The 23,653-nt window shown below is 45.0% G+C and overlaps 2 protein-coding genes and 1 long non-coding RNA gene across 5 annotated transcripts in view; 1 reads left to right on the forward strand and 2 right to left on the reverse strand.

Moving 5' to 3' along the window:
- On the forward strand, nt 1,483-13,822 carry C19H17orf75 (chromosome 19 C17orf75 homolog). Its single transcript, XM_005693228.3, has 10 exons — nt 1,483-1,782; nt 2,618-2,698; nt 4,932-5,057; nt 5,584-5,727; nt 6,116-6,173; nt 7,620-7,739; nt 8,517-8,581; nt 8,733-8,869; nt 9,692-9,795; nt 11,435-13,822. Exons 1-10 carry the CDS (start codon nt 1,643-1,645, stop codon nt 11,648-11,650), a joined length of 1,191 nt encoding a protein of 396 aa, XP_005693285.1. The 5' UTR covers nt 1,483-1,642; the 3' UTR covers nt 11,651-13,822.
- LOC108638253 lies at nt 16,020-18,687 on the reverse strand. The gene is made up of 2 exons (XR_001919677.1): nt 16,746-18,687; nt 16,020-16,585 (listed from the first exon to the last, which is right to left on the reverse strand). It is a non-coding gene; the product is annotated as an uncharacterized LOC108638253 (long non-coding RNA).
- Nucleotides 18,758-23,653, reverse strand: part of RHBDL3 (rhomboid like 3) — a 51,786-nt gene continuing 46,890 nt past the window's right edge. For all 3 annotated transcript variants that reach the window (XM_018064246.1, XM_018064247.1, XM_018064245.1), the window contains 2 exons: nt 23,187-23,247; nt 18,758-19,797 (listed from right to left, as the gene is read on the reverse strand). In XM_018064246.1, coding sequence (XP_017919735.1) covers nt 19,526-19,797; nt 23,187-23,247 — 333 coding nt within the window. In that variant the 3' untranslated portion in view covers nt 18,758-19,525. The remainder of the gene's footprint in view (nt 19,798-23,186; nt 23,248-23,653) is intronic.

Consider the following 23,653-nt stretch of genomic DNA (forward strand, 5'->3'; position numbering starts at 1 on the left):
AAGGAACCAACCCAGCTGACAGCTTGACTTTGGACTTAAAATTCTAGAACTGTGGGACGATAAATTCTGTTGTTTAGGGAATTCCTTGGTGGTCCAGTGGTTAGGACTCACCACTTTTACTATTGGGACCCCAAGGTGTACAGCCACCCCCCAAAATAAATGTTATTTAAACCACTCAGCTATTTAAAGTAGCCGTTGGTACTTTAACTGGAAATGGAAACACTATATACAGAAAATTCTAAAGAATACATTTTTTAAAAACCTAGAGCTAATAAGAGTTCAGCAAAGTTCACAATACAAAATCAATATACAATATAATATTGTAAGGCAATTATCCTTCAATTAAAAAAGAAAATTTTTAGACAAAGGTCAATATACAAGAATCAATTGTACTTCTATACACAAGCAACAGCAATCTGAAAATGAATTTAAGAAAATTCCATTTATAACAGCATCAAAAATTATAAAAATTTAACAAAAGTTCAGAACTTATACTCTGAAAAACCAAAATATTGTTGTAAGAAATTAAGGATCTAAAGAAGTGAAAACAAAAAAAAACCCCTGAGATTAACCGCCCACATAAATAGCTTTAAGACATAATTTTAGGTCAAGTCATCTTCAATTTTGTGGTCTTGAGTTCTGGAGTCAGTGGGTTTGACAGCCACTCTGCCACTTATTAGGGCTTCCCAAGTGTCCCAGTAGTAAATCCTCTGCCTGCCAATATAGGAGATGGAAGAGATGTGAGTTCCATCCCTGGGTCAGGAAGATCCCCTGGAGTAGAAAATGACAACTACTGCAGTGTTCTTGCCTAGAAAACTCCATGGACAGAGGAGCCTGGCAGGCAACAGTCCACAGGGTGGCAAAGCGTGGGACATGACTGAGCACTGCCACTTACAACCTTATTTTCCAGTGGACAAGTCAAGTAAGTCTAGCCTTGGCTTACTCTTCTGTCAAATGGGATAATAATAATATCTATCTCATGGGGTTGTGAGAATTAAATGAATAAGTATTTGTAAAGCACTTAGAAAAGTCCTCACACAGAAAATGCTCAATAAATGTTAGCTACCATTTTTTTTACATAAAGTTATCGGATGTAGGTGTACCTTATTATCTTTAATACGGTGATAAGGTAAAACGTGCAAGAAAAAGATGCCTAGGCGTTACAAAAATCTTTTCTTTTTTCTGACGTGACAAAATCTTAAAACTAATTCGGCAGTTTTTGAGCCGCATAGGGCACGGGCTAGGACAGAGGATATAGCGGTGAACAAGATGCCATCCTAGTAGGAGAGACAGTAAACAAATACATCTTGTCGGGGTGATAACTGGGATGAAGAACTAAGCAATATAAGGGGATAGGATAGAGACTGATGCGACAGCAGTGGAGGTGCCAGGGAGATGTTTTGCATAGGGCGATTAAGAAGTTGTCTCTGAGGAAGTGACGTTTCTGCACAGACCTGAATGATGTGAGAAAAAGAACACAGAAAAATCAGGGGGCATTCCAGCTTTCTCGACTGAGAGTCCGGGAAACCAGCGGAACGCAGATGCGCGAGGGCCGGGAGCCGGACGAGCCCGGCCACAGAGGACTGTACGGCACCGGGGGAGCGGTTTGGCGGGGACGCAGGGCCGCTCAGAGGCCGCCGCGATGCTCCCCTCCCTGCAGGAATCGCTGGACGGGGATGAAAAGGAGCTAGAGAGCAGCGAAGAGGGCGGCTCCGCCGAGGAGCGGAGACTCGACCCGCCGCCCAGCAGCCACTACTGTCTCTACAGCTACCGCGGAAGCAGGTGCAGCGCCCGGCCGCCCTGGTGGCCCCGCCCCGGCCCCGCCGCCCACTCCGGGTTCCGCAGCTTGGCGGCTCCCAAACGCAGTCTTCTCCCCTCCCAGCCAAGGTCTCAGGCCCTCAGGGCCCTCCTCGCCTCAAGCCATGCTTCCTGGCCCCCTGTCCTGGGCTTTTGCGCCCGGTCCTCCCACGCCTCAGCGCTGTGTCCTTGACATCTTCGCAGCCCCTTCCTGTCACCTCTGCCTTTTGTTTAGCGCAGTGCCTCGCACGCTCAATAAAGGCAATCCCCACCCCCCCCGTCCTTCCTGTCATTGTCTCCCCGCTTTCCTCCGTCCCCACCCCCCTTCGCTACCCCCACCTCCCTTCCCTATCCCCACCTTCTGGTTACCGTCTGTCCTTGCTGCCTCTTTTCCCTCCTCCCAAGCCGACTTCCTGGGGCTCTTTTGGCCCTGTAAAGTCTCGTTTTGTTCTGTTTGGGCTGCTTGTGGGATCTTGGTTCCCCCCGCAGTGAAAGTGCCGAGTCCAATGTGGACCGCCCGGGAATTCCCTGTAAAGTGTGTATTTAAGAGAAAATTTCCTTGACATTTCTGGATATTTAACTTAGGCTTTCCTCTACTCCTTAAGTGGCCTGGAGGAGAGAAGGGGCTCCTGTCAGCGCTCTTTTGTGGGTTTTCCCTGTCATTGAAGCTAGGCGGAGGAGGACGGGGTTCAAGCATTTCTCCCTTGCAGCAGTTTTAGTGGTCTGTTTGTCCCCTTCCTTGCTTGCTGGGGGAGGGAGGGCATACTCCGCTTGACTTAGAGCCCATAGTTCATAACCGAGTTGGTTTTGTGGCGAGCAGATTGGCACAGCAGCGAGCGGACAGCGATGATGGAAGCCCAGGTGGCACAAATGCAGAAACTCCCTCTGGTGATGATTTCAGGTAAAAACAGCTTGGCCTTAAGCCGTGTCTGTGCTTTTCTCTTAAGGGCATCTCTGGCATGCAAATATCAGTGGGTACTTTATCTGCCCTCGGCTTTCCCTGAGTGAAACCATCAAGCCCCCTTCACCCCTAGGAACCTCGTCTTATTTTCCTTTATTCATTTATTCAAGGCTGGGGCAGAGCCACATACCGTGGTGATTAGCACCATGTTGATTAGCCAGACAGTTATTCTGAGCTTCTTGATTGGAACTCCAGTAAATATTCAATATCATATGAGTATCAAAAAATTTAAAATCCTCCTCTCCCTACCCACCCCCCTTGAATACCCTTTCATAGCTCTGCTGCTGCATACTGCGATGTAAACTCCAAGCCAGCAGTGATTGCTGCCTCTTTTGTTCATTGATGTCTCCGTGCCTAGAACCTTGAGTGATAGGTACTTGGCATAGGGTCGGTGTTTAATATATGTTTACTAAGGGAAGGAATGAATGAACCTCAACACTGGATGCAAAGTAGGGTATAGTATAAAAATATGTTCACCGAGAGGCTGGATGATGGATGATTTAAGAAATTTTTCAGGTGCTGTAACGAACGGTATTATGGTTACAGATACATACATATATATTTTGTAAATCCGCATTTTTTAGAGATATGTAATGAGAAGTTTAGGGATAAAATAATATGATGCCTAGAACTTGCTTCAAAATAAGTCTGGGACTTAAGAGAACAAGCTTAAGGTTCGCCAGAGGGGAAGGATTGGGGGAAGGGATAATTAGGGAGTTTGGGATGGACATGTAATCACTGCTATATTTAAAATGTTTAACCAACAAGGTCCTATTGTAGGGCACATGGAACTCTGCTTAATGTTATGTGGCAGCCTGGACAGGAGGGGAGTTTGGGGGAGAATGGATACATGTGTGTGTTTGGCTGAGTCCCTTTGCTGTTCACCTGAAGCTATCACAACATTGTTTGTTAATTGGCTATACCCCAATACAAAGTCAAAAGTTTAAAAACAAAAAAGTCCAAAATAAGTCTGGGAGGTGGAGGGTATGGACAACATGGGAGTAGAGATGAAAACAAAATTTTTTATAATTTTTATTGGAATATAATCGACTTACAATGTTGTGTTAGTTTCACGTGTACAGCGAAGTTGACTCAGTTATGCATATACGTACATCCACTCTGTTTTAGAGTCTTTTCCCATATAGGCCATTACAGAGTATTGAGTTCCCAGTGCTGTACGTAGGTCCTCGTTAGTTATCTATTTTATATATAGTAGAGTGTATATGTCAATCCCAGTCTCCCAGTTTATCCCTTCCTTCCCCCATAAGCTGATAATTGTCAAAACTGGGTGGTAGGTACATGTAGGTTCGTTATATTATTCTTTCTACTTTTCAGTGTTTGAAATTTTCCTTAATATGGAACCAAAGATGTGAGGCATATTGGGTTCATATTCTCTGTTGGGAAGTTTGGTGATGGAAAATCTTCTTACATGTTCGAATTATAGTTTCTGGTTATAGTCTAATCTCAACCAAACTGAAATGTGTGTGTTTAGGTCATAAGTAATCACTGAGCTGGTGTGTTTATTCATGGGCAGTGGTAGTTGGAGGTTTGAGGAAAGAAAAGGAGGCATGAAATAGCAGAATATGTGGGTGGACCAGGAGATGGCATGAGAGCTGGGCAGCGGTCAGGGCCCACTGGTGGCTGGTGGTCATTGATTTCAAATGAGACTAGCCCCTGTGGTGGTGGGGTTTTGTCCAGCCACATTCAGCTGCATAGGTGCAGGGGCAGACTAGGTAGAGAACTGGACTAACCAGGGCTGAAGGTTTGCTAAGCAAATACCAGGAGGCGAAAACAGAGGTTGAATGTGAATGTATGCGGGGTGGTGATCGTAATGACTGGCCGTGGAATTTAAGCTGGGTAAGGAGAAGGGAGGTGAGGATGAGAAACTTGAGGTTACTGTGAAAAAGAGGTAAGGTCAGTGGGTTTCGGGGGGGGGGGGGCGGTCCCAGTGGAGTCATAATACTAACGAGAATGAGCTAGAAACGCAGGACTACTTTAAACGGATGAGGCAGATCGTACTTGGTGACATACATCCCTAGAAGCCTCACCAACAGGAGTCGAATAGAAAGCTCTGCCGAGTCCTTAGTGAGGGCTTTTAGCAATGTCCTGTCTAACTGACGGGGTATAAATGCAGAGTCTGCTGCTAAGGAACGTGTATCTTTCATTTGTCAAGCCTCTCCTTGGTGGATACTAATCTACCATCTGAACTGGAGCCAGAGCTACGCAGTTTCATTGCGAAGCGTCTTTCTAAGGGAGCAGTCTTTGAAGGGCTGGGTAATGTTGCAGCTGTAGAGCTGAGGTAAGTGTAAAATATGCTGTGTCCTGAGATTTTATTTCTGAGCTAAATATGGGACGCGATGAGAAACTCCAAAAGATCAACTCTGGCTAGACACACACCCACACCCACACACCCACACACCCACACACCCACACCCACCCACACACACACACACACACACACACACCCCTCCTTCCTAGAGCTTCATTGATTCATGTATGTTTATGGGAGGGAAAACACGGATAAACCATGTCAACATGGGTAAGCTATGAACAAGAGTGGAATTTGTATGAGTTTTTCACATAATACAGAAGAATTCAAAGAAATTCTGTGTTTGTTAGGTGCTGCTTTAGGTAAAGCCCAGTATGATGCATGTTCACTTTCGTCTGTTGTTATCAGTAAACCAAGGAGAAGTCTGGGAAGCTCTGAATTCCAGAGCAGCCTAACGATATTGCCAGATCAGGATGACCAGGGCTCAGAGAAGCCTACAAAACTACATGCATGAGTTATCAAAAGCATGCATTTTAGCTCTTTCTTTCTTTTCTAGAATTCCAGGTTACCGAGTCGGTTGTTATTACTGCCTTTTCCAACAAGAAAAACTGCTTTCCCAAACAGCATCAACGGACTCTGAGCAGAAGTCTTCAGAGTATGTGGTCTGTTTTTTAGGAGGGTCTGAAAAAGGGCTTGAGCTATATCCTTTCTTTGGTCTCTGAGGATATCAGGAAGGAAATGCTGGCAGGCAAGTGGAGGATTATTACTACCAACCTCTGAAAAGCCTTTCTACCTCTTATGCATTAACTTCAATTTCATACCGTCATATGACCAGTTTGTCTTCACTTGTTTTATCATGAATTTATTTATTTTTGACCACTCAGCTTGTGTGATCTTGGTTCCCCAACCAGGGACTGAAACTGAGCCCTCAGGTGCTGAGAGCATGGAGTACTAACACTGGTCTGCCAAGAAATTCCCATGTCGTGGCTTGTTTTAACCAAGCCAGATATTTAAGAGATTTTCCTGTTATCCATTGAGAGATAGAACCCTGTCTTGATTCGTCCTTTATCATTTCCTTAAGAACATACTTTCAGGCCTGAATTGGACAAATACATTCAAGGGCTGAAAAATAACATGAACTGTGAGGTAAGACAATTGCATTAATATTTTTAAAGACCAAATGACTAACATTATGTGACTACTGTTCTTATCAAATCATCCAAGTGGGCACAGACACTTAAATTCTGAAAATGTGCTACTTTGTGGGCTAGTAGGAAAGCGCTAGTTAAGAGGAGCAAGGGACACGGTCCTCTAAGTTTCACAAAACTGCTTGTGATGTTTTGTATCTATGAAAAATTCAACCCATTAAATTCAAAGACATACGGTAACATGCCAAGCGAGGAAGAAGATGCTGCTTTCCTGATTTCTAGACATATAAGATTTATACTCTGTGCAGAACTGATGGCCTACAAAGCTGCTGGCACCAGAGACATGCTGTGCAACAGGATGACTGTCCTTGAACTCAACCTCAAAGATGTTTAGAAACATCCCGTTTTTCATTAATTGATCTTTTGTGAATTAGATACATCCATATCGATTCCTTTATCCATACCTTTTAAATACTGTGCTTTTGGTTTATGGGAGTTAAGTCATAACTCATAAATTTTCTACCCATTACAGGTGATAATAATTCCTTTTGCTTGTCATGCCGGTGCTTACAAGGCAGTACAGAGGGGAATGATAGCTTTGGAGTGAGCCAGGGATACAAGCGAGTCTAGGGTAGCTGCTCTCCCAGGATGGGGCGCTCCCACCAGTCCTTAGGGAGCAGCAGAGCCAAGGAAGCTGGTTGAGCTCCTGGCAGTGTGTCCGACCACACCGGAGTGGGCTTGAGCACTTTGATGTGTTGACCTTTGTCCTCCCCTGTTCACTTTCAAGTGTTAGTGAGCTGTCTGTGTTCCTTCAGTCATTCAACAGGTCCTTTATAGGCTCATCCATGGATGTTTCAGAAACTGTACCAGATGCTTGGGGAGATGAGGATTTTTTTTTCCTCCCCTTCAATGAAAGAAGTTTTATTCATTCATTTTTGGAGATAAGGATTATTAAGAGAGTATCTCCGGGAGTTCACAGCACAGTGGGAGGAGATGGACATGGAAATGCCCTAACTCCTTTCAGTGAAGAAATAGCATAGAACCATATTAAGTCGGTTTCTTCATTTTATATAATGCATGTCTTGGTGTATTTTTTTTTTAATGCAGTACTGAATTAATCCCCTCTCTGCCTAACAAGCCCAGCAAAGTTATATCACAATTCCTTTTTTTGTTTTTTGGCCGTACCTCTCTGCTTGTGGGATCTTAGTTCCCCAACGAGGGATTGAATCCAGGTGCCTGGCAGTGAAAGGCAGAGTCCTAACCACTGAACTGCCAGGAAATTCGTGCAGTTCCTTTTGTTTTAATTGCTGGCATTAGCTTAAAAAAGAGGGAGGTGTCAGTCCTCATTTCTTTTCACTGTCAAGCGTATCATAAAGAAAATGTTAAGTCCATTAATTAAGGTGAAGGCTTAGATCAAAGCAAATCTCACTGTCTCTTAATCTAGGAAAGTGGTGGGGAGAACCACATCCAGTCTTACCTAAGCAGCTGGTTTGCAGATGTTGTTTGCCCCATCCAAAGGGTGGTCCATCTCTTTCAGGAGAAGCTCACCTTTCTGCTACACGCTGTAAGTATTGCCCAAACGAAAGTATTTCCTGCATTGAGGATCACTTTGGCAGAGTTTGGTTTCTTTAAAAACATACTTATTTTCTCTGAACATCACTTATTACTTCCACCTGCCCTCTGAATATTCATTCAGACTATGCTTGCAATAAGGATACACCACACTCTATTTACACAGATCCAGAAAGTTACACTACGAAGGTAGAGTTGTGAATACTATCTTCTAATACAATAAAACATTTTAATCACTTTTTCTTTTTCTTTTTGGCTGTGCCATACAGCTTATAGAAACTCAGTTCCCTAACCAGGGATTGAACCTGGGCCACAGTGGTCAAAGTTTTGAATCCTAACCACTAGACTACCAGGGAATTCTCTAAAATAATTACTTTTTGAAGTGATGTGGGAGAGATGTGATTTCTAAAACAATTTGAAGAGGAAAACAGAAATCCAAAGTAATTTTTAACTATATAAAAATGTCCAAATAAAATATTCAATAAAATATCTGGACAGTGGGGAAGGCTTGAGTAAGTGGCTAGGTTTTTCATTTTTCATGTGGTGGGTGGATGCAGCTGAGGCTGGACAGCCCCTCAAGCCCAGGTAGTAAGGCTAGGTTCCTGACCATGAGTGAGCAGCTGAACATAGCTCTGGAGAGCTCCAGGGCGGCGCCCAGCAAACATGGTCTGGTGCGGTGGTTATTGGGAGAGGCAACGTTTAGTCACTAGGTGCTCTGCAAGGAAAATTGGCATACGTGTATCAGCTGGGTGTTATTTTTCTCTCATAGGCTCTGAGTTATACTCCTGTTGAGGTTAAAGGATCAGATGAAAAAACAAAGAGAGACATTCACAGGTAAATACCAGTTTTGCAAAGAGAGCACCTTTTCCACAGCCAGTCTGATATTTCTGTTTTTAACTCCCCCCACCACGCAATGCAGAATGAATTTGCTTTCTCCCTCCCATCCTGTAGTATAGTTTGTGGAAAAAGACTGTGTGTGTGGCAGGTTTCTGAGCGTGGCTAGTCTCCAAGGGCTTATTCACGAAGGCACCATGACATCCTTGTGCATGGCCATGACGGAGGAGCAGCAGAAGTCTGTGACCATCGACTGCAGCAGCTCCCAGCCTCAGTTCCACAATGCAGGTGAGCTGCAACCCTGGGAACAGCCTTGTCAATCACCGTTTTCACACTGACAACAAATGACGCAAAGTTATCCTCCCTGCCCTGTGCAGTTTTACATGTTTATCCCCAAATCGCCAAAAACAATAGCATTTCTAGAAACATGGAGATCATGACATGCCTAGCAATTCTACTCCTAGGTATATAGAGAAACTCTTATGTATGTACACAAGAAGACAAATACAAGATGTTCATAAGGGCGCTGTTTGCAATAGTAAAGAACTGAAAGCAACTCAAGTGTCTGTCAACAGGAGAACTGCTAAGCTGTTATACTCACACAATGGAATACTATACAGCCATGACGAATGAACTCGAGCTATCTCTCTCCGTATAGCATCCAAACATACTGTATAGTGAAAGAGCCATTAAAGAAAAATACAGTTTTAACATAGGCAAATTTTTTTACACTATATAGGGCTTAGAGATAAAGTATGTGGCAAACGTTTACAGAAAGACATGGGCATGATAATCCTTTCTGATGGGAAAATAGGGGGATGCACTGGGAAGATGCATGTGGGAGCTTCAACCAGTTCTGTATTTCTTAGCCAGGTGGTGAGTTAAGGTTTTTTTAGACCAATATAGAAGTCTTAAATAATTCATTATAAGTGTTTTTATAAATGAGGAAAGAATATTGTGATATATACAAATATTGAATCCTGTGCTGTGCACCTGAAACTAATATTAGATGGTTCAATTATGCCTCAATTTAAAAAAGAAAATAAAAAGAAAGGAAGAATAAATGTCTTGTGATTTTACTTTTATTCATTTTCCTAAAATACTTTATAGGGAGCAACCGGTTTTGTGAGGATTGGATGCAGGCTTTTATGAATGGTGCTGAAGGAGGTAACCCTTTTCTTTTTCGACAAGTCCTGGAGAACTTTAAACTAAAGGTAACTAACTGGCTGTGTGCCAAGTGCCACATATAATCTTTGCCATGAAGTTTAGTTAGTACCAGTGACCAGGAAACAAATCTGCTTCACAGCTATGATGTCTGTTAACTAGAACACTTTCAAAACTATAATCCTCAATTTCCATTTATACCAATAGCATTGAAAGTGCCAGTTTCCCCAAACCCAGACACCACTGGGTATCTAAACTTTTCGTCTTTGCTAGTCTGACAGGTGACAATGTATATCACTATTTTTATTTGTATATAAAAATTTCAATTTATTTCAACCAAAACAGTCCACCCATTTCTCCCACTCCCTATCTGCTGCCTCTGTACTCTGAGTCCATGAGTTGTTTTTTATATATTTATATAAAAAAATATGTATATTTGGATTCCAATGTAGAAGAGGTCATGTGGCATTTGTCTTTCTCTGTAGAACCTGTTTCGCTTAGCATGAAGCCCTTGTTGCAGACCTCATTCTTCTGTTTACTGGCTGAGGGGTATTCCACTGTGTGTATATACCACAGTTTCTTTGTCCATTCACCCATCAGTTGACACTTGGGTTGTTTCCATGTCTTGGCTGTTGTTGGTGATGCTTCAGGGAACATGGAATGCAGATATCTTTCTGGGTACGTGCTTTGGTTTTCTTCAGAGAGATGCCCAGAAGGAGCATTGCTGGATGGTATTTTTTTCATTTGGATTATTACCTTAATGTATATTCCCAAAAGTGGGATTACCAAGTCAAGGGTTTGAATGCTTTGGTTTCTATTACAAATTGCTAGCTTGCACTTCAGAAAAATAGGAACAAAGTACAGAGTGTTCAGCAATGTGTATGGGTTTTCTAGGCAGAACCTAATGTGACAGTTTTCTAAATCAGTCTTATTTATTTTTATTACTTTAATATTGGCACTCCATAGCTATTCAGATCTGTCTTTAATTATTATTCAGGCTGAACATTTTTTCATGTTCGTTTACTATTAGCAAATAAACAGAAAGACATTTTGATGGAGCAAATGTATCCACTATGACATAGTGACATTATAAATAGTAAAGGCAATACTAATGAAAGGTATTACCTGTCATTCTTTATATAAACAGTATCTTTATATTTTTTAATGAATTGTCAAGTAAAGTCCAAGTTTTAACCATAAATTTGCATTATTCTGTCTTTGCACTGTAAGCCTTATTCATAACAATTAAAACAATGTTCTAATTTTTGAAAAACAAACGAGAGCTAGAATCTTCAAAAGGCATTCATTTATATTTCCAGTGGCTTCTGTGTATGTATCATCGCATTTCCAATAAATTGAATTGAATGCTTGCTTATATTTTAGGGACATCAGTCTTAAAATTTAAGGCATGTCTTAGTTGGGAAGCACAAAAAACGTAGTTCCATGCCTAAAGGTTCAGAATTTTGTTGGGGAGGCATGTTGTCACCTTATTTAGGAGATTTGTATTTTTACTTTATATAAAAGATTTTGTTCTATCAAGAGCAAAGCATATTAGCAATTAAAATATTTTAAATAAAAGGCAAACATTTCATTAACATATTAGTTGAGTTCTCAGCTGGATAGGAGATCTTTTTCAAGCTTCATTATTATCTCACTGAACACATAGTTAACTGGGTAATCTTTTTCTAGGCCATACAAGACACAAATAATTTGAAGAGATTTATCCGGCAGGCAGAAATGAATCATTATGCTTTGTTTAAATGTTACATGTTCCTGAAGAACTGTGGTAGTGGAGATATCCTTTTGAAGATTGTTAAAGTGGAACACGAAGAAATGCCTGAAGCCAAAAATGTGGTAGCTGTCCTCGAGGAATTTATGAAAGAAGCTCCTGCCCAGAGTTTGTGATGACGTATTTGGAGATGATTGTATTGTGAAGTCACGCAAGCCGTGGTATTTAAAACTGGTAGTTTTATAACGGTCATAGGATTGCTATTTCAGATTATTTGAAAACACATTCTAGATTTTTTCATTTTGTGTCTTCAAAATTAAACCCAATTAGATGTATAAATCTGAGGCACGTCTTCACAGTCATAGATAGGTGTATGTTAGAATTGTGAAATTTTTACATTGCTGGTCCTGTAAGTTCTAGCTTCAGGGAATTGTTGCTTAAGACCTTCAGAGGTGATTTTGCGGCTTCTCTAAGGAGTTTGCTGCAGTATTTAGCAACTTTCCCTCCCAGAAAAATCATAATACTTCTTTTTCTCAAGGTACTGTTGTTGTTGTTTAGTCGCTAACTCATGTCTGACTCTTGTGACCCCCATGGACTGCAACCCGCCAAGCTCCTCTGTCCATGGGATTTCCCAGGCAAGGATATGGAAGTGGGTTGCCATTTCCTTCTCCAGGGGATCTTCTTGACCCAGGGATCAAACCCTCGTCTCCTGCGTTGGCAGGCACATTCTTTACCACTGAGCCACAGGGAATCCCTCAATGTACTATAGCTTCTTTCAAAACAGTTTTTCCTAGTTTTAGGACAGATTAACACCATGCCACCATTTCAAAGACAGATCTCTGCATCCTGTGGGTGCTTGATGGATTTTTTTTTTTTTATGGATTTTCGATTGATAATGGCATGGATGATGAAGGCAGCTTTCATGTCAATATGCAAATAAATCATGAGTGTGTAAGGAATTAAATGAACTTTAAAAATAGGTGCACTAGCTTCAAGATGAGACATTATCTCTGATGGAAAGCTACTGTAGAAGTGGCCCCAGCACTTTTCTTCATTCTTTTGTTCACAGGTATTTGCCAAGAGCCTATAATTTCTCTTTTCTTTTATATGAAAATGCTGGAGTTTTTAAATGGAGTGTTAAAAAAGAAACAAAGTACATCAATTTTACAAGCAAACGTAAAATAAAGAACTCGCACAGAGATTCTTCACTTTGATTTTCATTTTCTGTACATGTGTTACAAGCCTTATATTGTTTTACTCTGAATCAACTGAAAGTGCCCTGCGTTAGAGCCATTTATAATTCCCATGGAAGCCAACTGCAGCTACACACATTTGACTGCAGTTTGTTCTGCATAGCTCTGTAATAAATCCATCTGATAATGACTTTTGTTTGGAAGATCAGCAGTCTAGTTCTCACTGCCCTCAGGATGCTCAGAGGAACAGAAGCCCGTAAAGCTCCTCTCCTAAACTCATCTAAATTCATATTAAGTGCTGAGTTTTAACTTTCAAGATGACTGACAATGGCCTTCTGCTTTCTCTTCTACAGAAATCTAGAGATGTGACTCACTGAGCCATTTCTTTTCTTTAATGGGAAATACAATTCAGGATCCTCATAAAGGCTTTCATATAGTTTTAAACTTTAATAACTTGGATTGTAGTCAGTGTAGAAAAAAATCCAAGTACCATCTTTTTTATAGCATTCAGAATGACTATGGGAAATTTTATGGCACAACCCTTGAATCTGACTTTTTCTAAGGTAGGGTTGCCCACTTGGAAATCAGTTTTTTAAATAAATAACATTAGGGCATCAACATTTTGAGTCTGGAAAATATGTTTTTCATTTTCAACTTCACATATCATTCAAGAGTCCATGTTGTAAATAGCATTTAAAAGCAAATATATTACCTGCTTCAAGTCATTTATGGATAGAGTCAAGGCATAATTACATATTCTTTATATGTACTTTTATATATATTTTTGGTAATGTAGGCCCATGACATCACACAGTTATATACAATACAGTCTTGTTGTAAAAGTGTGTGATAAACTGTATATCACTGCTGTGGACAAGGAAAATAGTGACGTGGAGCCGACTGTCTTGTGGACCGTGAGAAGACACTCAGAGCTTGTGACCAAAAACATGTATTATATTCAGATTTTAATAAGCTAATATATTGACTTTCAAAGTTTCAAAAAGCATTTGTTCAAGTGTGGAATACATTGTGTATTATTTGTGTGCTATACACACAGGAAATGTATGTTTGTCATGGATCAAAAATGGTCTCAATTTACCTGTAATTATATTTATTATAATAATAATAAAACTTAGCTTCTCAGCAACACAGTCATTTTTATTCAGTGAACTCAATTCTCCAGCCTGACTTTTTTTATTAATTCACAAGTTTTGGGGGAAATGATACTTGTTTGGCGAAGGAATTTGTTGAAAAAAATCAAATCGCCTGCTAGGAGACATCTTTCTGCAACCTGCAGGAGGCATTAGGCAGAGTATATGAGCAATTTCCATCCCAGTGTTTTATTCATCGTCCAGTATGCCTACACCTGTCTAAGTCAATGGCCCAGCTCAGTTCTTTTCACTCTCATTCATTATTAACCATGACAGAATGCCTGTCCTTTACCAGAGGATTACTTACACCAAATGCCAGGAAAGCCTGCAAGCGTCTCAGAAATAAGACTCAGTTACCAGGACTACACTTCTCCTAACCGTGTCTTCTCTGTCATGGAGACACCACTGGCTTCAATGAAGTCTTTCCACTTGGAGGCCTAAGAGGGCAGCTCCCGTCCTATACCCGATAAACTTCTTAAATGTGCCTCACAGACTTCATATCACTCTAAGTTGGCGGAAATGCCAGATTTCGGAAGTCAGGGCTGGTGGGGCGGTGATAGGGAGCAGTAATGAATTGATAGCTGTGAGTTTTCTTGTGAACTACCTCTGGGAGGGCCGACAAAGTGGAGATCCTGGTAAGTGAACACCAAGCAAATACGCCAAGGTTCATGACTGACCAGATGGCCCCAGACCCGGGGCCACGAGACTGCATCTTTAAACAAACGCCCTGACGCTTCTGCAAACTTAAGTGTCCTTAAAGTCCTATAAAAACACCCGAGGGCTGAGCACAGGAACTTTGGAACCAGGCCGTCTTGGCTGCGATCCTGCTGGCAAGTTACTGAACTTCTCGAAGCCTTCCCTTCATGGGTAGATATGGGTGTACTTATGCCCACTTCAAGTAGCTGTGCAATTAAATAAGACTGAAAGTGCCTCGCCCAGTGCCCTGGCACATAGTAGGTACCCACTAAGTGGTCTGTATAATTACCCTATTATCGGTAGCTTTTAAGTTACAGGGAGAATGAGAGGCTGGTGGAAAGGAGGAAGCAAGAGTGAAGAGCAGAGTGGTAGGAGGCCGGAGGCAGCGCTGGTTCAACGACTGCCGGCTGCCAGGGAGCTTGCCTTTGGGAACTGAGTCCCGGGACCTCGGCTGCTGACAGGACTCTGTTCCCCACACTCCAAACAGATCCTAGATCTTGAGCCTGAACCATGCTCTAAAATTTGCTCTGGGATGATTTCTGCCATTCCAGAAAGCATGTAGAAATATTTGCAAGATGATACACAAGATACTGATGTGAAAACATGATCGGAACAACTCCCATACCCTGAATTTTAACAGGGTAGTTTAATCCTCCACTGAAAGCTGTGAATGGCCAAACTACATACACTGCCATTAGCTTAGAGAAACTGGTGAGGATGGTTTCTCAGGCTTCACCCACTCAAAGCCCACTTGATTATTAAACATACCAAGCACCAGAATACCTTTAACATTTGCTCTCCTCTTACATTCCCCTTCTGTAAGTGAACTGTCCGTGCTTTCACCCCAAGGACATTCCTATTCCTGTTTTAGGATCAGGATGCTGACATCCCCTAGAAAGACCGAGGGACTTGCCAGGTGGTCCAGCGATTAAGACTCCATGCTCCCAATTCAGAGGGTATGGGTTCAATCCCTAGTCAGGGCACATGGCAAAAAAAGAAGAAAAAGACCTAAAGACTAGGCTATTGGGGTAATGAAGGAAGTATCTAGGATATTCTGAAGAAGACTCATCCAAAAATAATAGAATATTAAGCTCTCATCGGGGTACAGTGTAAGAGTGGAAGGGGAAGGCCAGGCACCCACCAGGACGGCTGGCACAGAGGTTCATGACCTGAAACCCTAGATGAGTTTCCTTATTCACAGCCCTTTCCCTCTAAATTATACATAGAATTGTCTGTCTGTGCATTTTTATGGGAAGAAAAATCACAGCTTTCATCAACCACTCAAAAGAACTGTATTCAAGAAAGGTTAAGAACTACCAAGTTGGAAAGACCAGTGCTGAGCACGGATGCCCCATCCGTAGGGCATGCATCACAGACCCACCCCCACCGTCGTCCACCCTCCCTGCCTCCCCAACCCTAACCCAGACCGAGATGAAACAGGCTCCAGTGCCAGCCCTTCCCGAGTAACCGGTGAAACTGGTGAAAATAACTGTATAACCAATGACTTAAAGAAAAAAAAATCTTTAATGGAATCTGTGCTCAAATAATATGTTACAACAAAAATATACAGAATGTACACGATACAAAAATATTTAGAAACAAACACTGCAGCTTGTGGTTTTTTTTTCCACCTACTCCAGTCCTGGGAGGGGGAAGACAGGTGTTGGGCTGGGCAGTTTTTTAAGGCAGAGGAATATTGGAGCTTTCCGGCCAGCACTGGGAACATGAATGATGCCAGGAAAGGGTTTTCCACTGCACCCGGGAATCAGCATTATTTGCAAACGCAACTGGACACTGCAGGGAGATCCAGGCTTGGTGAGCACCGACTCCCCTAACCCTCTAGCCAAGAATGGTTCTCATGGAAATTGAGAACCCTGTGAGCTGGCAAAAGCACCTCATCCAAGAGCTTTTCCTAATTAAAAAACTAATGATGAGTGGTGTCACTAAAATGAAATTTCTCCTTGGAAGGTCCGTTTTCCTTTCCCCAGTTTCTGTGATTCCTCTTCCATGTAAGGAGGGGGTGAGTCCAGGGCTGCTGTTTGGGAAACCTTCAGTTTTCAGGGTCTGAAGCCTGTGGATAAAAGGCTGACTGGCTTCCACAGCCTGAAGATTCTCTCCACCTTCTGCTTCTCAGCACCCGATCAGGTGGCCATACTGGATGAGGAGGGAACGTGGGAACAGAGGGGCCTGCCCGGGAGGAAGCCAGACCCCCAGAAGTAAACCTTTCTTACCGGACATCTGTCTGCCGGCGCTGGGCTGGAGACCTGGGGCGTCTGAAGTGACTTCTGCCACCACTGCGTGGTCCTGCTTGGACGCGGTGGTCGGGAGAGGCGGCGGAGGTGGGCGTTGAGCACAACAAAGAACTTCCAGGTTGCTTGTGGACCAGGAGCAGCTGGGGCTGGTGGCGCAGGGCGCAGAGGAGCCCTTAGTGCATCCCAGGCCTCGCAGGCCAAGACTCCACACCTCCGCCTGATGCAGTCCTCTCAGTAACAAGCTTCCATCTGAAGCCCTGCAGGGACTGAGTGCTTCCCTGGTGGGCTTTCTAGACTCTTGCGGTTCAGTCTTCCCACACCTGAGAGGAAGCCCCCCACTCCAGACCACACCAGATAAAGGCAGAAGTGTCTCCGCTTCCTCCACCACATCCCAGAGCGCTCAGGTGCCAGGAGAGAGGCGATGCCCTGCCTCCCAGTGGGGCACAAGCAGCCTCTGTCGCTCCCAGAAGGGACAGCATCACTCAGGGTTAGCAGGGATGGCAGCCCACAACAGAGACCCCCCCACCCCCATCTCTGCCCAGGTCTTCTCGGCCTCCCTTCCAGCTCAGTCTCCTCTCCTAAGAAGCTCACTCTTCTGACCACACCTGGCCCTCAGGAGGGCGGAGGATGGCTGGCAGGGACAGACTGGCACGGCTCAGCCACAGACCTGGGCGCATCCCCCCAGGAGTCCTTAGCACAGCATTGGCACAAGTGTAGCGTGGCCTCAGGAGCCATACGTGGGGACCAGAACAATCCATCGTTGGGCCAAGACAGGGAAGGGCTTGGCGTAGCCCAGGAGTGAGTAGGGGTGTCCCGGGGTAGGAAGACCCTGCCCATTTATGGGTGATCACAGTGGCCCAAGACCCCTGAATAGCTGGCCTGGCTGACTCTGGACCTTAGCAGAGTCAGGGCTCTGACAGGCTTGTGGTGGCCCCGTTCCTGCAGGAACACAGCCCTCCGGGCTGTCAGTGTAGGGAGTTCCCAGGGCAGCATAAAGAGACACAGTTTGTAAAAAGCCATGCTCCCCACACCCTCCTCTCAGAGTGGGCACCAGGTCCTGCAGCGGATCGCTGCCTCAGCCCTGTTCTGCCACTTGTTTTGGGGTGGGGGCGCAGATTTGACCATCTCCACGTGCCCTCCCAGCTCTGAGCATCAGAGGGCTGTCCTCCTCGCCTGCAATATTCCCCCAAACACCCACCAATTCTTCTCCAGGAGCAGTTTCCCGTCTGAATTGGAATCCCTGTGCCCCCCAACTTTGAAAGGATACTTGGCCCCAACATTCCTGCTCCAGCCTTTCTTTCCTGCACCCCCAAAGCTCCTTCCCTCCTAAGGCAGACACAACAGAACCTTTTCCGACAGGAAGGCTCCTCTAGACAGGAGTCAGAGCAGAACATGGCAAAGGGGAGGGAAACCTCAGCATCCTCAAGGTCCCTGGACGCGCCGGAGGTCTCCCTCCACAGCAGCAGTCTCCCGCTGGTCAGGGATTCTCAGGGAGGCACCCGGGAGGAATGGGGATGGGGAAGAAGGGGGTGAGCTTCCTATCTCTCAGTGCCCCCTTCCTCTCAGGTGGCCTCCCCAACAGCCTCCACCCTGTGCAGGTTTCCTCTGCAGCCTCCAGCGGGCCTCACATCGTGTTTCCCATCATATGTGCATCTGCCCACCAAACCACATATGTGCGCACGCACACACACACACACACACACACGTACCAGAACATTGGCTCTGTAAGCAGAGGACAGGCGCACTGGGGGCTGTGGGCAGTGGAAGGGGAAGAAAAGACCCTAAACAAAAGGGGATGGACGTCCAGACACTGGTGTGAGACGTCAGCACCCGGGAGAACTGAAGCTGACACCCTTCCCTTCCCGCTGGGGGTGTGAGGGGAGTGAAAGTGAAAGTCGCTCACTCCTGTTCGACTCTTTGTGATCCCATGGACAGAGGAGCCTGGTGGGCAAGAACACTGGAGTGGGTAGCCATTCCCTTCTCCAGGGGATCTTCCCGACCTAGGGATCGAACCTGGGTCTCCCGCACGGCAGGCAGATTCTTTATCGTCCGAGCTATTGGGGAAGCCCTGAAAAAAGTTACTGCCTCCCTCATCAGGTTCCTCTCACATGTACCCCGAGGGCAAGGAGGGGAAAGGGGGGGCCCTGGAGCTGTAGGATCTCCCTCTGCTCTCTCCAGGCCTGAGAGAGAGCCCCACTGGTGGGCACCCCAGTGCCCAGCGACAGGCATGGGAGGGCATCTTGGGTACCTCCAGCCCAGACCAAAGTTGACCATCCTCCACCACCAGGCCCCCTTCCAATCCAGAGCTCCATACCCAATAGCTATGGAGGGAACACATCCTGGCCCATAGCGACCTCTGGGCTGGACAGGGCCTGCCTGGCTACTACAGCCGCGGGCCTTCCTTCCACTCTTAGTTACCTCTGGGTGGTGGATGAAGGAGAAGGCTGCTGCCCAGCCTGTGTCCCTGAACACATGGGACACGCCCAGCCTGAGGGGATGGCCCCTCTCACCTCACCCCAGGCCTTCGCCCTGGCCTGAGGTCCTCAGAACTACAGAAGATACATCCAATTCCTCCAGCAGGTGCCTTCAGAAGAAGGCCTCCACGGTCTGTTCAGATCTGAACACAAATGTTACAGCAGCCCAGCATCTCTTGTCCTCTCCTCTCTGGCCTCACTGAGCTGGTGATGAGAAAAAGAATACAGCTGCTTTAGGCTGATGCTGCTTCTCCCTCCTCTCCCAGACCAAGGTCCTTCAGGCCCTTAGGGTGGCGGCGGCAGCTTCAAGTCCAGCAGGGTGTAGGCAAAGATGTTCCAGAAGACGGCAAACAGCACAAAGACAGTGTACATGGCCACGAAAATCCACCACAGCGACTGGTCTTGCAGCCTCTGCTCGTAGTTCCTCAGGACCACCACACCCAGGGTGATGCCCACAGCCACGCCACCCAAGTGCGCCACGAAGCTCGGGTGAGGACAGGGAGGGTAAGCTGACGGGTGGAACCGCAGCCACACGGCCCGTCCAAACTCCATGCTCACTGCAAGGGGAGGAAGCGCAGACAGGTCACCGGAGGGCACGGCGCAGGAGCTGAACGAGAGGTCTTGCACTCCAGCCAGCCACGCAGTCATCCAGCCGCTAATTCTTTCACTACCCAACAGGCCAAGCACTGTTTGCTGTGCGCACTGGAAATATAATCATGAAGACAGCAAACACACTACTGTTCTCCCGGGGCTTACAGAATCTGGTGATCAACCAGCATATAACTACACAGTAAGAAAATCCGGTAAAAGGCCAGAATACTGGAGTGGGTAGCCTTTCCCTTCTGCAGTGATCTTCCCAACCCAGGCATCTAACTGGGGTCTCCTACATTGCAGGCGGATGCTTTACCAACTGAGCTATCAGGGAAGCTCAAAAGAAACCCCATGGGAAGACAAAAAAATAGGTGATTTAAAATCAAGGTTGTGTTTCAAGAAGGGGATTCTTTAGTTTGGAGAATCAGGCCAAATCTTCCTAAAGGAAGGGCATTTGAATATCAAGAGAAGACCCAGAACTTCCCTGGTGGTCCAGTGGTTAAAACTTCATCTTTCAAGGGAGGGAGTTAAGGGCCCACAGCTCTCATGGCCAAAAATTCAAAAACACAAAATACTGTAACAAATTCAATAAAGACTTTAGAAATAGTCCATATCAAGAAAAAAATCTTAAAAAGAGAGAGAAGACCTTAAGGCCGAGGGGACAGCTCTGTGCAGAAGCCCAAAGGGCCTGCACCCCTGCAGTCATGCATCCTGGAGGCTCAGTTTCCCCACCTGTATAAAGTCTCAGACTCTACATACCAGGCTACACTGCTGGGACATCAGCAAGAATCTCAGTGTGTGCGAGCCCTTTACAGTTTACTAAGTGTCCTCATGTACTAGCTCTAAACCCTGGAGAACCCTCAGAACTGGTGCTTTTGTGGTTGAAAGGAAGCGATGAAGGGAGAGAAGGGCAAAGAAGGAACAGAAATAAATAATCTCAACAAAGTGTTACAATGTAATCTTAACAGAGTCTAAAATGCCCCCATCCTGCTCTTCAATCCATCCTTCTTGTGCAAACTCCGCTTGGCCAATTCAACAGGGATGTACTCTCTTGAAGGGATAAGTGCCATTTTATTACCTATCACCCAAAGAACCTTGTTAGGTTACCATTTAATTAAACCAGGGTGCCTTTCTCCACCCTAACCACCCCAGAGATGCCAGCACCTCCAAGGATGTTCATTCCCTGGGGAATTGCCTAAGCTTCCAGGCCTGGGCCCTGCAACCCCAGGGATGGCCACTAGATGGCGGAAAAGGAGTGGCGAGGGACACACATCCTTACCTCCTCCCGCCTCCCCGGGTCCCAGGGCATCTTCCTGCCTTTGCCTTGCAGGCCCTGCAGTCCCCAAGGGAGGTTGGAGTGACATTGGTCTCAGTTCCAAAACAGCATTTTAGTTTTTATAATGCTTGTAGTTAGATTATTTTATTTAAAACAAAATTTTTTTATGTGGACCCTTTTTTAAAGTCTTTATTGGATTTGTTACAATTCTGTTCTATGTTCTGTTTTTTCTTTTTCTTTTTTTTTTTTTTGCCAGGAGACATGTAGGATCTTAGCTCCCCAACCAGGGATCTAACCTGCAGCCCCTGCACTGGAAGGAGGAGTCTTAACCACTGGTCACCAGGGAAGTCCCCAGGTTGTATTCTTTTAACTGTAAGACTCATGACTCTGCTCCGTTTTTTACAAACAGACGAATTCAGTCTGAGCAGATGAGGAAGCTATGCTCCCCCTAGCTCCTAGCCCACTGCCTCCCACAGCCTCCCCCCACTTCCTGCCGCCCCCAGACCCTGATTCAAAGATTCTGTGAGTTTTAGAGCTGGAAGGCCCTTTCTGGGAATAGAAATCTCCAACCCCATCCAGGAAACAGAGACCAGAGGACCCTGAAAGCCATGGGGTACAAAGGATGTGGAAGTGGATTTCAGTGGAGCCCACCTGGGGCCCCTTATCCATTCCATATCTGTTCTGGCTCAGTTTTTCCTCTTCCCCACAAACCAAGTGGCTGACCCAGATAGAGATAGTCCCGAAGCTCCTGCCCAGCTTGGCGAAAGTGCAGGGCATTAGAGACAGCACAGGCTCACTCTGAATTCTGCCTCTACCACCTGTAGGGGGTTGACCTTCATGTTCTGAGCCGGTAAATTAAGCCTAAAAGCAATCCGCTCTTCATAACCATGTTCTGGGGACTGAATGAGAGTTTGTGTGTCCCTCTTCTCTCTTCTGTTCAGACTCATCTCTTTCCATCTCAGAATGAACCTCTTGGCCTCTGGTCTCATCCCCTGCACACACCTCCCCCTCCACACTGCAGTCTGATGAGTCACTGAAAACTCAAAATTGTCAACATCTCCCTCATTTAAAGCCCCCCACTGGCCTCCTAGTGCATCTGGGGATGAAGCCCAGTTTTTCTCTTTGCATTTAAATCCCTCCATGGTCTGACTCCAGTGATCTCTGACACAATCACACTCAGTCCTAAACCTCGCGGGTCAGTCTTAACCAACTTGCCAGCCTTTACCCTTGACTCTTCTGCATCTTTGTTTCTGCTGCACCTTAAGTGGCCTCTTGCATCCTGTCTACCTGGTGAACACCTGTCTTTTCTTTCACACTCAAAATGTCCTTTGCAGGTAGACTGTCTTCTCTCAACGAAGGCCCTCATCACACCTGTTCAAGGGTTCGTGGATTAGCGATAGCTTGTGAACTTGCTGAACTACAAGTTTCAGAGTGTGTGTATGTATGCATGCTGATGTGAGCTCGCTCATCTGTGCCTTTTTCTGGAAAGTAATCCTGAGTTTCCAGTAGGAGATCTCAAAGGATCGACTCCGTGACCCAAAAGGTTAAGAAATTACTTTTATCACAAGGAAAAAAAATTTTTTTTTCAATTTCTTTCTTTAATTCTTCAACTATACGAGATGATGGATGTTCGCTAAGCTGATGGTACTAACCATTTCATAATGTATATAAGTCAAATCATCAGGCTGTACACCTGAAATTCATGCAGGGCCATGTGTCAATTTTATCTCAATAAAGCTGGAAGGAAAAACATTTTTAAATAAAAATATTGAAACCAGAAATTTTTTTAAACCAAAAGGAATAAAAGCCCTAAAAGGTTATTTTTCTTGATCTGACCATTGAGCTAGAAACTCATCCCACGTGGACTTTCCTCTCTGCAGTCTATGTCTGTGAAAAGTAGGTCAGGGAGCAGCACTGTAGGTCAGACCCTCCTGTAACCCCCACTTCTTTCCACATTGTGGATGTGTTTCCCTTCTCTTTTTGACCACAAGTCCCTAAAAAGCAGGGACTGTGCCATCTCTACATCGCCCAGGACTGGTACAGGGTCCCCCTTCCCCAGCCAGCCCTATTAGAACTTACTACAGATCAAGGCCACAGCCATCCGCAGCAGCTTGAATTGACACTTCATGCCTGACCAGTTCTGGGAAAAAAAAAAAAGAGAGAGTTTCATTAGTTTCAGATCAGACCACTTCTCTGCAGAGGTAGCCAGCCTAGGAAAAGCTGACATTTAAAAAAGTCATCTCTGGGAATTCCCTGGTGGTTCAGTGGTTAGAATTCCGCACTTTCACAGCCAAGGGCTCAGGTTTGTTGCCTGATCGGGAAACTTAAGATCTCACAAGCTGTAGAGAGAGGCCAAAAATAAATTTAAAAATAAAATTCGTGGGGTTTTCCTGGTGGCCCAGTGGTTAAGGCTCCATGCTCTTAATGCAGGGGGCCAGCGTTCACCCCCTGGTCAGCGAACTAGATCCCGCATGGTACAACTAAGAGTTTGCATGTCACAACTAAAGATCCTGTATGCTGCAACTAAGACCTGGCACAGTCAAACA

This window comes from Capra hircus, chromosome 19 (genome assembly GCF_001704415.2).
Source record: "Capra hircus breed San Clemente chromosome 19, ASM170441v1, whole genome shotgun sequence".
Taxonomy (NCBI): Eukaryota; Metazoa; Chordata; class Mammalia; order Artiodactyla; family Bovidae; genus Capra; species Capra hircus.

Coding starts and splice junctions, on each gene's coding strand:
- C19H17orf75 (XM_005693228.3), top strand. CDS start 1,643: ATGCTCCCCTCCCTGCAGGAATCGCTGGACGGGGATGAAAAGGAGCTA. Junction 5,728..6,115: donor TCTGAAAAAGGGCTTGAGCT/ATATCCTTTCTT, acceptor TTAAGAACATAC/TTTCAGGCCTGAATTGGACA. Junction 6,174..7,619: donor AAAATAACATGAACTGTGAG/GTAAGACAATTG, acceptor CTCTTAATCTAG/GAAAGTGGTGGGGAGAACCA.